The 14,625-nt window shown below is 48.4% G+C and overlaps 1 protein-coding gene across 3 annotated transcripts in view; it reads left to right on the top strand.

Moving 5' to 3' along the window:
- Positions 1-14,625, top strand: part of GRIK3 (glutamate ionotropic receptor kainate type subunit 3) — a 223,905-nt gene that overhangs the window by 150,451 nt on the left and 58,829 nt on the right. For all 3 annotated transcript variants that reach the window (XM_024202894.2, XM_024202892.1, XM_024202893.2), the window contains exons 7-9: positions 1,068-1,211; positions 8,000-8,107; positions 13,633-13,746. In XM_024202894.2, the coding sequence (XP_024058662.1) occupies positions 1,068-1,211; positions 8,000-8,107; positions 13,633-13,746 (366 nt within the window). The remainder of the gene's footprint in view (positions 1-1,067; positions 1,212-7,999; positions 8,108-13,632; positions 13,747-14,625) is intronic.

Raw genomic sequence — 14,625 nt, 5'->3', positions numbered from 1 at the left:
TTTTTCCAAGATACGCTATAGCTCAAACAGACGTTATGGGCTTCATGCAGGATTCATGGAGCAAAGTTTCCCATGGCCTGTGTCATACAGGAGGTCAGACAAGGTGATCTGACCTTGAAACCTATGACTCTCTAGAAGTTCGTTGAGCTCACCATTGTAACGATGTAGAGAATACGGCTACGTTCTGCTCTCTTTCAGTCCATGGGAGTTTTACAGTTGACTTCAATGGGAGCCGGATATGAGGCCTTTGATTACACTCATCTAGGGCTGAACGATTAGATCCCTCAATTAGCCAGGAGTCAGTGTGACTGTAGGTGTCCTTGCAATGGTCAGCTGGTTCTTGCATTGGGCTTTGCTTTTTATTTATCCAGCTCCCTCCTACCCCCGTTTTACCAGTGGTGCCAACTGTCCCATCAATCTGCTCTCCAATGAAACCATTGTACCCAGGCCTTCCTCATAAACGCTCTCAGCCCCCTGCTGCTGGCAACTGTGCATGTGCTGGCAGGTGCCTGGCCCGCAGCTCCCAAACCGATCAGCAGCATCGGGCTGATCCGCCGGCAGGATGCAACCCCTCAGTGCCGAAAGCCCTGCCCCCAGGGAGGCCGTGTGCAATTGTGTTTCAGACGCCAGGGAGGAAAGATGTCAGGATGCAGGTGAGAAGACAGAGGCGACCGGGGGACAATTTAGAGAAGCTTTTGCAGCTTTGCATGAGATGGATCATGGGTTTTCCAAATGGAACCAGCACCAAATCACTCTGCTGCATTAAGTATCAGAGGGGTAGCCGTGTTAGTCTGGACCTGTAAAAGCAGCAAAGTGTCCTGTGGCACCTTATAGACTAACAGACGTTTTGGAGCATGAGCTTTCGTGGGTGAATACCCACTTCATCGGATGCATGCATGCATGCATAACATGCATCCGACGAAGTGGGTATTCACCCACGAAAGCTCATGCTCCAATACGTCTGTTAGTCTATAAGGTGCCACAGGACTCTTTGCTGCCTCTGCTGCATGAGTGCCTTTTTGCTTTGGAACTGTTATCAACCCAAATGCTGTTCCCCTTTACTTTAGACAGATGCTGCCCTGTTGTACGACGCAGTTCACATCGTCTCAGTGTGCTACCAGCGAGCCCCACAGATGACTGTTAACTCCCTGCAGTGCCATCGACACAAAGCCTGGAGGTTCGGGGGCCGCTTTATGAATTTTATAAAAGAGGTAAAAGCTTCCTTCTTATTGATGCAAACCTTCCATCGGCAACGTGGGGGTGGGGAGCAGCTGTTCAGAGCCCAGAATTAGGAGCTGCATAGTGGCTAGACAACGCACTTACGAGCACTACAGACAACCCTTGCAGAGATGGATGGGAGCAAGGATCCAGGAGTCAGATTGTTTGTATGGCCCCTTTGGGACCAAATAAGATGCGCTTGAAAGTAAATGTGGTGATAGAACAGACTGTGCAGCTTACATCTGATAAAGGCCAGTAACTAGAGTCTTTACATTGCTGAGCTAACCTGAATCCTGGTGAAACACCCCTGACTTTGGTGGAGAGAGAGCAGGGCTAAACCTGACCAGTCACAGTGGTCCAGTAGATAGGATCCTGGACTGGGAAGCGAGAACCCCAACTTCTCTTCCTAGCTCAGGTGTGACCCTGCGCTTGTACCCTTTGCCTGTCTTGTCTCCAGCCACTGCTGTCACTGTTTGAATGTCCCCACACACATGTTGTCGGCCCCATTTGAAGCTGGAGATGCCTGGTGCCCCATCCATCGGTGGGCTGCTTTGATCTGTGCATGTTGAGGCTTGGTATAAAAAAAAATCCCTGATGCAGCTGAATCGTGTGTGAAAACTCCACTCCTAACCAGGAGCACAGACAGAGCTCTGGGTGAACTGGAATATTTTTACAGGAGGCATTTTAGAGCATTACCCCAAGTGTGTCTGTGAATGAGAGTCCAGGCCTGGATTGGGGCCTCTCAGTAGTCAATTGTAAAAGTGCATTTGTTGATCTAAAAACTGATAGTGTAAACCACTGTGAGTTACAGTTCTTCTTAAATGTTTGCAGATGGTTGATCTTCACCCCTGTGCAAAAGGCTTGCATGAGGCTTATGCACCACTTACATCTCACTTACATCCTCAGAATAGTTTCAGTGGGGTCACAGCAAGACATGAGAAATGAGCTAAAATCTCCAGTGCTGTTACAGACGCTCACCTGTGCCTGCTCTGGGCTGCTCTCCTTACAAGGCGGTTTCCTAGCAGAGCGAGAGCTGTTTGCCTTTTGCAGGAACAGTTGGTTGGTGTCCACAAAAAGCACTTGACACAGGTCTGGTGGCAAAACTGGCAGCGTCTTGCATCTCTGCCCGTGTGCTGATTGCCCAGTTTTGGCAGAACAGTGGATTTAGTAAGATGGGAGTCCGGGAAGTGAAGTGGGAACTTCATTTCCTCTGTTTTGTGTAATTATAAATTCCCGGGGTTCAGCCCACGTAACTGTTTGTTTGGCTTACGCATGCAAACAGCAGCGGAACATTGGTGATTGCGAGCAGCAAGTTTACCAAATCACAGCCCTGCGGAGAGGCTGGAACGAGACGTGGCCAGGAGCGCACCTGTGAGAGCAGCCACGCAGGGCATGTTTCAGGGAGCTACTTTCTTCCCAGGGCTGTCCTCTGCTTACTTGCTGTGTTTCGGCTCCTGCCAGTGTAACGTAGCTCACCTCCCTGGGAGACGATCCTAGCCTGAAAACACTAACGAAGAGTGAGGGGTGAGCGGCAGTTCCTTAGTGCTGCGCAAAGGGCACGTTGGGGGGCTGGGATGTGCTCCTGCCAGTAGATAGGTGCAAGCATCTTTGGGATTAAGGGCTGGATTCTCGTTTACACAAAGGCCCCGTTACACTGCTCTGGCTGCGCCTTTTAACATGGGACTAGTATAATCAGGCCACAGTATTTTATGCTATTATTGAAGCCGTGGAAATAATTCTCTCTCTTCTTCCCAGGCTTTGCAATGGTTAAACTAAATTCTCTTGTTTCTGTGGCAGAAAAGTCAATTAAAAGATCATTATTTATTGTGTATTTCTTATTTGTATTGTGGTAGTGCCTACGGGCCCATCGGAATCCCCCTGTGCTAGGGCCTGTACGCACACAGAGTGGGAGAAAGTCCCTGCCCTGACGCGTTTACAATCTAAATAGACGAGACAGACCAAGGGCGGGAGAAAGGAAAGATTATCCCCATTTTACTGGGACCTTGAACTGCCAGTTCGCAGGCTCTGAAAATCTCCTCTTCTCTCTCTCGGTTTGTTCCCTTCTGCAAGGAGCTGCTCCTGCCGGCTGCCAGAAGAGAGTGTTGAATCATTTCATTTGTTGCCTCCTTTTGCAAACTACTCTGAGCCCTCCCCTCCAGTGCCCGCCTGCGGTTCCCCTTCCTGGCACTCTGTCAGCGAGTCGCAGGGATAAGCTTCCTCTGCTGCAGCCAAAACACATAATAACTGTGCTCTCTGAGCGCCGGAAAGGACAAAACAGCAAATGTAGAGGGATGTCCCGCTGCAGAGACCAGGCCCCTTAGCCCCGTGTTGCTCACGTAGAGAATTGTGCCAATGTTTGTTCGTGCCACACCGGCAAACACGCACTCAGGCCTTGTCTTCGGCAGGATTTTTTCAGAGCTGTGATTCGCCAGGGGCACGGCCTGGCTTGTTATCACTTGCCAAGGGCATCCCGTCCTGCGTGGGAACTGCCGCCCTGAGAATGTCGGGGGGGGGTTGGGCACCTCTCACTGCAGCAGCAGCCGAACAGGACACGGGGATGAGACTGGGCAGCTCGGCATCCTGCTGACGGATCAGAGGAAGCCAGGCGGGTCGCCTCGTTGGCTAGCAGGCTGCTATCACCTACCAGAATCTCGTAGGGGAGCAGGAAGCCAGGACCAATGGGCAAGGCAGAGGGAGGTGAGGCCGATATTCCCTTGGCCTCCCTTCTCCGTGCCACCCCACTGGACCCCCTCTACGGCTCCAGAAATGGGAGGGCCTCCCAAGCACAGGGCATCCTGAGGCCAGCACCAGCGAGAGATTTAACGCCAATGAGCTTCAGAACAACCTGCCCTGCAGAGGGCAGGAGAACCCAGTCGGCGCTCTGGGGAGGGGAGGTGGGGGAAGCGGCTGAGCTTCCTTGTCCCAGTTTATTTTGGAAATGAGAAAGCAAAGGGGAGACAGACCCCCCTGGGTGACAGGCAGGTGCCGTGTCTCTGGGCTCAGGGGTACAGCAGACTGAGGAAGAGGGGGCGATGTGGGGGAGCGCTGCCTACGGCTGCCAGGGAAAGGGGGGGGAGCTCTCCTTGGCTCTATCTGCCCCTGCCTGCGCTCCGTTTCCCTTGTGCCACTGCATTAATGTGACGCCTCCCTGCTCTGCCAGCTCCATCAACTGCCGGCGTTGGGCGAAGCGGGAGAGTTAGAGCCTCAGCGAGGAGGTGACGCGCTCAATACACATCTGTGTTTGTTTCCGACTCAGTACTTCGAACACTGTGTGTGTTCACTGGGTCCCAGAGAACTTCCCAGCTGTAGTTCCCACCTGCATGCTCAACTCGGCAAATTGAGTGCAGCCATCCCCGAACACACAGGGCAATAGGCCTGGGAGGTGGGGGGCAGCATTCCTTCAGGAATTAACCAGGCGTGTCCCGGCGGAGAGTGGAAGGGGTTTGATCTGGGAAACATGCCAGTCATCCCCCCAGCTTGTGCCACCTTCATCATCAGGGGCTATTTCTGGCTCATCCCCCCAGGGACATACACTTGTTAGAGAAGAGCATGCTGCAGATGAACTCCGCAAGTGGAATGAGTCAAACCAGTAAAGCATGCAAACAGTCTGGCATTTCGGAAAGGGAACAGGGAAATACCAGCCTAAAGTTCAGAGCGTGGCAAGCATACTTCACTTGGTGTGTACGGGAGGATGGAATCCGGGTGTCCTGCATTCAGGGAAATGTCACAAGAAACAGCAGAAGAATTGCCCCTTGCTGTCCCTAGACGTTCCAGGGCCAGCACTGCACACTGCGGTGACATTAATCACCACTTAGCCTACAGGAGCAGCAGCCATTCTTCAGACCTCTCCTGCCCCTTAAACCAGGGAGGTTAATTTCTGTGCTGTTGTTTATTAAAACACCAGGAGAGTCGCTCTGAGACAGAAAGGCAGTGACAATAGCATTGCACTTTTCATCAAAGTGGGATTGGCTCCATATCCATTTGCAGATCTCCCTGCCCCACCATGCCGGGCTATCCCTCCGCCCCAGAAAGGGGCTGCAGTTCAAGACAGCTGCGTGCCCAGGGGGCCAGTGCAATCCCTTATGCGTGTGCTCACGTGTTTTGCTGAACAGGGATGGACTTCTGAGCTGGGGCCGAGAAGTTCAGTGACTGACTTCCCAAGTCCAAAGAATCTGAAGTTATTTATGTTTATTTTTTAAAAGAAGAAATAAGCAGTTTGTGGGAAGCAGTGGGAAGGTTTTTCGTTGCTGGGTTTTGTAATGGTGTTATTTAATGATGCATTTGGCTGGTGCTACCATCAGCAGGCCTCAGAGAAAAACATATTCAAATGGTTTGAGCACAGGATTGGAAGCCAGGAGCAACTGAGGTCTAATTAGAGTGACCAGACAGCAAATGTGAAAAATCGGGACGGGGGTGGAGGGTTATAGGAGCCTATATAAGAAAAAGACCCCAAAATCGGGACTGTCCCTATAAAATTGGGACATCTGGTCACCCTAGGTCTAATTCCCACCCTGGCGGCAAAAAAAAAAAAAGCAGCAAGCCGCGATCGCGATCTGCGGCGGCAATTCGGCAGGAGGTCCTTCGCTCCCAGTGGGAGTGAGGGACTGTCCGCCGAATTGCCGCCGAATAGCTGGAAGTGCTGCCCCTCTCCCGAGTGGCCGCCCCAAGCTGGTGCCTGGAGCCGGCCCTGCCCTGGGCTAGTCACTGAGGCCTGGGGTACACTTCAAAAGATTTAGGGGTGTAACTAGTTAGGGCTGCGAAGTTTCACGTACGTAGTTATGCTGGTAAAACTCCTAGATTGGTATAAGGTGCTTTGTACCAAAAGAGCTTATTTCTCTTTGCCAAAGTGGACCAAGAGTTACTCTCATAAGCCTTTTATGTGAGTCTACCCTGGGGTGCAGGGTTGCTGCTGTAAAAACACTGGCATAGTAAAAGGGGCAAAGGGCCAAATGCTCGAAAGGGCTTGGGGGTTGTGATGCTCAGCCTCATAACGACTGACTTCTAGGTGCCTGGAAGATCACTGCAATTCACGTTGCCTGATTTAAGTGGCCTAGGCGCCTATACAATGAATGCAAAGTATCAGAGGGGTAGCTGTGTTAGTCTGTATCCACAAAAACAATGCGGAGTCCGGTGGCACCTTAAAGACTAACAGATTTATTTGGGCATAAGCTTTCGTGGGTAAAAAACCCACTTCTTTATTCAAACAACCCACTTCAAACATTCATTTGCAAACTTAACACCATCAATTTGGGCTTGAATAGTGTCTGGGAGTGGCTGGCTCACTACAAAAGCAATTTTCCCTCTCTTGGTATGGACACCTCCTCATCAATTATTGGGAGTGGACCACATCCACCCCGACTGAATTGGCCTTCAACACTGGTTCTCCACTTGTAAGGTCCCTTCTCTTCATGTGCCAATATATACTTATGCCTGCATCTGTAATTTTCACTCCATGCATCTGAAGAAGTGGGTTTTTTACCCATGAAAGCTTATGCCCAAATAAATCTGTTCGTTTTTAAGGTGTCATCGGACTCCTCGTTGTTTTTATACAATGATTGGGCAGAGATAGGCACCAAAACTGAGATTCACAAAAGCCAGCAGGCTAAGCGGGGAGCTGCCCAAGCCAGCCAGTGGGAGAGGGGTGCCAAGTGCCACCCCCTCCCAGAGATCGGGGCCAGTCCAGGTGGCAGGGAGCGCTAGCTCTGCTTGCGATTCTCAGCCAGGACCCCGCTTTGGAGTTAGGGTCCCGATGACATTTTAGCATGAAGCCCAGGACAAGGGGGGAGAAGGACAGCAACCTCCCTCATAACAGTGGTTAGGGCACGCACCTGGGAGAAGGGACATCCCTGGGCCCTGTTCCAGTCCCCTTCCCCCATCTGAAGGGGGAAAAAGATTTGAACGGGGATCTGCCTCCTCTCAGGTGAGAGCTGTGGGATATTCTGATGAGGGGAGTCCTGCAGTCTCTCCTGTTGAAGATGTTGCACTGTGGATAAATAATGAGCTATTGAAGCAGAGGGACTGGATCCTAGATCTCCCCATGCTGGGCGAGTGCTCAAATCCCCAGGCTCTGCAGCCGTTCACTGGCCCAAGGGAGGGAGAGACGTGCTTCCGGAATTTTTACTGCAAAAACTGAAGCATGGAGTGCGCTGAGATGCCTGCCCGGTTTCAGCTGGAGTTTTATGCATTGCAGTGGCCCCAGCCCTGGAACTTAGGTGACCAACTCCTTCTGAGCATTCAGCCCCAAACTTCCAAGCATCGAGCAGGTCTTTGCCTCTTTGCGCTTCACTTTCCCCATCTGAAAAACAGAGGCGAAAATACTTAGCACTTTTCAACTCCAAAGCACCTTGCAAAGGGTAAATAAACATTGCGCTACCCCGGCATGGAGGCAGGTGAGGGAGATTTGTTTATGTGTTCGAGTGGCGTTGTCCAATGCTGAAAGACGCCCCCCCACCCTCCCCCAGACGTTGTCAGAGCTGCAAAGACACGAGCAGAAACACAGCTAGTTTTGCACCGACCCAGCGTGCCAGGGACACGTCCTGAGATCGATGTTGTACACAAAAGGTGCAAATGTAAATCAGGGCAAGGAGTATAATAGAATTTATGGAATGCTCCAGCCCGTGCTGCAGCATGAGCAATGATGGAGGTGATTATTAATTAATCATGCTCGTCGGGGAGAGAGTATCAGTGTAAGGAGTAATTAAAATGAAGCACTGTACAGCAGTAGCAAACGATGATTTATGAAGCCGAGTAACTGCTGTGCTGACTTCTCTCCCTTCCACAGGCCCAATGGGAAGGATTAACTGGGCGTATTGTCTTCAACAAAACCAGTGGATTAAGGACAGATTTTGACTTGGACATCATCAGCCTCAAAGAAGATGGTCTCGAAAAGGTCAGTAAAGTTTGTCCTTCCTGCTAGCTAAAGAGTTTATGAAACCTTCAAAAGATCCACTCAGGCCCCCTGGAAAACGGTGCATCAGCCTCATAGCTCCTATATTTGCCTCTGTGTTCGACGTAAGGATATTTGCTGCCTTGGAATTGCTCTGCTCCTGTTTCCTGACGTACACACACACACACTCATTCACACACCTGAACCCGCAGCCCAAGTTGTCACAATTAGTTGCCATGTAAGATTGTTGTGGTAACACACATGGGAAATGGTGGAGCTGCAGAAGCAGAAGAAACTTCCTGAGCAGTCAGGAGCCTGTGTTTTGTTTCCATGCCAATGATGGGAGGGCAAAAAGCCCAACCCAAGTGCTGCCTACATGCTACAGTTTGTTTATGAAGTGTTTTCCCGGAGGTGCCAGCAGCTCTTTAAAGCCCCCCTCTCGGTGTGATCTCCTGATATGAAAATTGCCTAAGGCCTGGAAATATCCCACGTTTGTTACAGCCCTGATTGGCCCACTTGCAGCCTGAGTTTTGGAGGAGATGATAATGTATGTTTTTTGTTGTTTTTTGATATCTGAGAGAGGGTACGAAAAAAATGAGGACAGGTTAGTTTCCTGGCCTGATTGGAAATTTCCCATTTGGATGTGGAGGTTTTTGCAGCAGCAATCCTGCTGCTGGGGACGCAAGGTAGCTGCACAAACACAACCGTGTAGAATTCTTGTAATTAGCACAGATCCCTGCTGGATACAAGGATATAATGCCACTGAAGTGCAGGTCTGATTCTCAGGTGCTCATGGGGATTTCATTCCTGTTTCATGGACCGCTTAAAAAAACAAAGAATACTCAAAGCATTAAAACTCCTAAAACATCATTTTCAAGGAGAGAGCAGTTCATTCAGTGGACAAAACAGAGCAGCAAGTTGCCTGAATAGAACAAAGATCTGCACCGTGGACAATGCATACCAAGAGTCACCTATTCGCATGGGCTGTGCTCAAAGCAGGCTGCAGATAGTGCCGTGAGCTAGCTATCCACGGTTAGAGAGCCTTCAAACTTAGGGATGGGAGAAACCTTGGGGACTGATTCATTGCTGCTTTCCCCTTAGGGGGTTGCTGACTGACACCTTGCAAAGTGGGTTGCTAGGATTGGTGCCACTGGTAACATCAGCCCACCCAGCTCCCTGTGCCAGTGGACTGCTTACCAGTAATGATCCCGGTAGAGTAATAGGCAAAAATGACAGACATTTTGGATACCATGTGAATCTGAACCTTAAAGTACTGCCAAAATATCTCTCAGTCAATGTAGTACTCCTCAGCTGTATGATAGAATTGCTGACCCTAGTGGTATTTATTACTACTGGGTGTCACGTAATGCTCACGGGAAACTGCCAAACCCTGAAGCATATTCCTCAAGGATGTTCAGCTTTTATGTTTAATCTCCATCTAGTCATGAGGTTTTGTAGCTCTCTGCTTTTTTTTTAAAAAAAAAAAGCTTTTTGTCTACTCTGGAAAGGTTTTAAAGTATCGATGTCAAATCTCTGTGGACACTAAGATTCTGTTAATAGCTAATCTGAAATAATGAAATGCCAAACGGAGTGAATCCCAATATGTACTTTGCATTATGTATAATAGCTTATATTTGTTGAGCTTTAGGATTGTGCTTCTGATCCTGCTACCTCCTGGATGTTCTGAGGATTAAAGCAGTATTACCCAAACATAATTACATGTTGTTTGACTATCCGACTTGCACAGTTCTCTTAATGGAATATTTGCATTTTTTCTTTATTTTAATTTTTAAATTAATTAATGCAGACTTGAGTTCCATGTATTTCATTTTTCTTAAGGAAAACTTAGCAAGGGATTCTTAGCTGAGTAGGTAGCACTGCCAAAGGCTCTTTATATTATTGCTTCTCTTCCCTATAACAATAATAATCTTCTGACATTTTAACTGCTGCGTGATTGGAAGGAAGGATGGAGGAATGCCTGGCTTTTGTAAAATATTTAGGGATTCTCAGAAAGTTCACGGAAACTCTTTTAAAATTTATACTGTTCATGCCAAACAGCATTCATTGTTCAAAAACCCTTTCTGTGAATGCAGTAAAACCAGGTTCTCGCCAGAGGTTGCTGGGGAGATTGAATTATTTAAAAAAAAATAGAAAAGAAAGAAAAACAATCAAGGAAACAAAAAACATAAATAAATAAATCAATAATCTGAAGCTCCTAGCCCCGCAATGGGATTGGTCTGTGGACTCTCTGTTTTCAAGTTTCCATCACTCATGTGGCCTCGTAGATGGATCGACCTGTATATTCTGCGGTTCCTATTTGCTGTGTCTCTGTCTCTGTCTATCTGGGGGCATAACAAGCGTCAAAGGGGCAGCATTAGACAACCAGCCACAAGGTTTGAATATGCCAGGAGATTTTAAACCTGCATTCTCGAGGTCTGGGAGAGAGTGCGGAGTAGCAGTTGCAGCAGGACGACGAGGGGCCAGATCATCTTTAGATGTAAATGTGCGCAGCACAATGGCGTCACTGGAGCGGTTCTTTATGCCAGGTAGGCCCAGGAGTCAAACTCTTCCGGGGGCACTCTGCGTGGCTATCGCCAGCCTTTTCCCCTCCCAGAGCTTCAGCTTGCCCAGTGGTAAAATGCTGTCTCACCGGACAATGGTTAGCGTTGGTCAAGTGGTGTGAGATCCCTCCCGGTATGAAAGACTCTACAAAAGATCAGTCGGGTCTAAAATCGGGAGGCAGTGTGGTAGAGTGGATAGGGCACTGGATCAGGATCCAGGAGATTTGGAGTCTAGTCCCAGCTGTGCTGTTAAGCTTCTCTGTGATGATGGGTAATTCACGGCCTTGGCTTCCCCTCTAGGGTGACTAGATGCCCCAATTTTATAGGGACAGTCCCGATTTTTCGGTCTTTTTGTTATATAGGCTCCTATTACCCCCCACTCCCGTCCCGATTTTTCACACTTGCTGTCTGGTCACCCTATTCCCCTCCCACCTTTGTCTGTTTTTTTTTTTGGACTGTGAGCTCCTCAAGTAAGGGGCTGTCTCGCACTTTGTTTCCAGAACGTCTAGTGCTACAGGGCTGCTACACGCCACTGCAATATAAATAATAATACGGCAAACACGTTGTTACCTAGCTATATCCATGAAGGTGGAGGAACGTGCGTTCAGATGTTAAACATAGCGCTTTACTGAAAGCGTTTCCTTTCCAATAAGTCTCTTTGCCTTATTTTTTCGCATTTGCAGTCGGGCTGTTAAAAGGCTTTTAACAACAGTAAAATATAGATAGTGGCTGGACAGAAAGGGGACCTGAATTGTATCATCCCATGCCGCATCTATTCCTGCAGCTGGAGGGCAGGCAGGCCATGTGTGTTTGCATTCGTTTAAAAGGGAATTGGACCAAATATCGGTGATGACGCTGGACCAGTTCCACAGCTGGTGTAAATCGTCCTAGCTCCCCTGGTTTTAAAGAGACGGTGACATTTTACCTCAGCTAAAGATCTGGCCCTCTATCTCTCCGCAGAAGAGAACTGATTAAAATGAACACTTGGCCCCTGTTTGTGACACTTTATAAAGGAACGTAGGAATTCCCAGATTGGATCAGACGCATGGTCCATGTACTCCAGGATCCTGTCTCTGACTGTGACCAGCGCCAGCTGCTCCAGAGGAAGGTGCAAGAACTCCCTGATGGGCAGTTGTAGGGTAATCATCCCCCGTTAGAAGTGGATAGCCGGGAGTTCCTGGCCGGATGCTCTGTGTCCAGCTCATATTCATTCCCAATGTTACTAGTTTTCAAGTTGGTGAAAAATGGAGCTAAATTAAATGCAGATGGGCTTGGTCTCCACTCCATAACACTAATGTTATGCCCTCCGCTTCGATGCAGTTGCCCTGAGTGGAACTGGTGGAATGTGGAATCTGACCACATCCAGGGTATTACAGGAGTTCATATTTCTGAACTCTCTCTCTAATACCAGTGCCTCTCAGCACTTCTCTCTCCAAGGCTACTGTGATCTCCCGGGGAAATCAAACCCTCTCACCTAGGACAAAATTATTTGAATGGAGAAATCGTAATTAATTACTGGAGTAAATTCCTCCTCTCACATTCATGTTGTGCGCTAGATCCAGGGACAATATTCTCTCCATTGGCGGAAATGAGTGCTCCATCCATGGGGGAATTGACTAACGATAGCAACCCTGCCATGCAAACCAGACAGGAGATTTCATAAGGTTATAGTTTCCCTATTAGTGTGTATGGTAGAGCCCGACTTCACCAGACACATTTTTCACACCGTAACAGATAGGAAATACATAGGATACACTATGAATTGTGATTCAAGTCACAGATATTCCATGTACCTCTAAGTCTCGTCAGGGGTGCTGGAACACCCCCGGCACCCCTATTTCCTGCACCTATGAGTCCAGTGCTGCAGAGAAGGTGCCAGATTGAAAGCCTAGGCGATGCTGCCCATAAAATAGGTACAGCCAGGGCAGTGGCACTGCAAACTTCGATCCCATTTGGCTGTGTTTTTTATTTTTTTAAGAAACAAGTTTTCATGGAAATTCTTTATTTCTTTTGAAACTTGCTAGTTTTTTCAATGAAAACACTTTTAGACTTTTGAAAACGGAAACCAAACAATGTTTTTATGTTTCTCTGTTTTTTTTAAAACCCCCAAAATTCCAGCAACCACCCCCAAAATATTTTCTTATTTTTTAAAGTTTCATCAGAAATACCATTTTCCAGCCAGCTGTGTTCTCAACCTTTTCTATACCAGAATTCTCCTCCCCTCTAGCTGCAATGACCTCCCATTTAACAATATGGGAAGGATCGAGTGATCGAGACAGCAGCCCCTGTCCTCTGGTCTATATGACCCACAAGACTCCTTCCATCACAAATGACTCTAAATACTGTCTGAACACATCCCTTGTGTGCAGCCAAAGCCTGTATTGTGTTTGGCTACATCCCATGACCTCTTTTTGGTTCCTATAGGAGATGGGCCCAAGCTGCAAAATTATGATCTAAATTTTTAACTCTTCACAAGTTTGGAAGTGTTAGAATCTGGGGTTTCCATTGTTCACCAAAGCTTAAGACACTTGCATTGGGGAATCTTTGTTTCAGGAATATCTCTAATCACTGTGAGGTTTGGCCAAAGTTCCTGGTCAGTGTATTCTGAGCTCCTGTACTGCGTGGCGCTATTGTCCACTGTTGAATGAATTCCTGAATTCTAGACATCATGGACCTCCATATTTGTCCACAGGTATCAGTGCCCCCATTTAGAGGGCAGCAAAAAGGAAAGGCATTAGGTATTTGTAATGTCTGCTCTGCATGGGTGACTGTTGGAGTGGTCTGCAAGTGCAGGATTAGTGTCACTTTCTCTTCTGTTTAGGTTGGCCAACACGGTCTGTTCAGCTTCGCTTGCCTGTGCAGCAGAAGACAGAACTAGCTTCCCTTCAGCCAGGTCTGTGGGATCCTGGAAGAGGCTGAACAACACACGTCAAGTGTCTAGTAAATTGTTTCTTTGTTTCATTTCAGGTTGGAGTGTGGAACCCATCTGATGGTTTGAACATCACGGAAATTTCCAAGGGGCGAGGACCCAACGTCACAGACTCACTAACCAACAGATCTCTTATTGTCACCACTGTCCTGGTAGGAGGCTGCAGGCTTGTATTTCTCATCCGTATATAAATGGCTGGAAATGTGTGACTTCTCTGGTGCTTTGCAATGCTGCAGTAGCTTTGCCAGTCCCTTTGCTTTTGGCCTTATGTTTCGGGGCTCTCTCCTAGCTCCCCTGTGCTATTGGCGAGGTCAGAATCCTGCGCTGGTCACCAATAAGGCACCAACAGTTGCCACACAGCAGTGCCTGAGACACCACAGCTCTTCGCTTTACTTAAGATAACAAGAGAAAAGAGACACTGAGATTTCAGTGCCCTAGGTACTGTCCTGTGCACACGGTTGGCAAATATTGGCTCATTCATGGTGACCAATTAACCTCTACTAGTTAGCAACATTTTACCTCCCGTGGCTGCCCCATGAGAAGGTGCGATGGCCCCCAGGCACCTGCTAGCACATGGCTGATCTGGGTGGGGTTATAAAAGGGAAGGGGAAGCTAGTGCAGAGGAGGCTACCATGGAGAAAAGGTGGGTTCTCTCTCCTCCCACCTGGCTGGAGCTGGATAGACCATGGGTGCTTTGTAGCCAGTAGTTTGTGCTGGTTTGTCCGGGGTTTGAGTTTTGGAAATCAGGCCTTGAGGAATGTGCTGGGGCGATCATTTAATGATTCTGGTAACAGATGTATTCCTCCCTGCGAGCTGGGACTGCTGCTCTGGGCACGTTAGCCACCTGAAGAGAAGCCAAGGCTAGTGGATATGCTGAGCAAGGGCTCTGAGGCATCAGAGCCCACTATAAAGGGTGACTATCCTGCAATATTTTCATCGGTGTTAGAATTCACAGTTGGGGGCGGGGTTTGCATTAGTGGTTAAAATAAAAGATATTGAGTCAATCTGGTCGGTATAAAATGGCACCATTG

This window comes from Terrapene carolina, unplaced genomic scaffold (genome assembly GCF_002925995.2).
Source record: "Terrapene carolina triunguis isolate 2854851 unplaced genomic scaffold, T_m_triunguis-2.0 Scaffold236, whole genome shotgun sequence".
NCBI classification, from domain to species: domain Eukaryota; kingdom Metazoa; phylum Chordata; order Testudines; family Emydidae; genus Terrapene; species Terrapene triunguis.
This window is presented reverse-complemented; position numbering and strand designations above follow the sequence as displayed.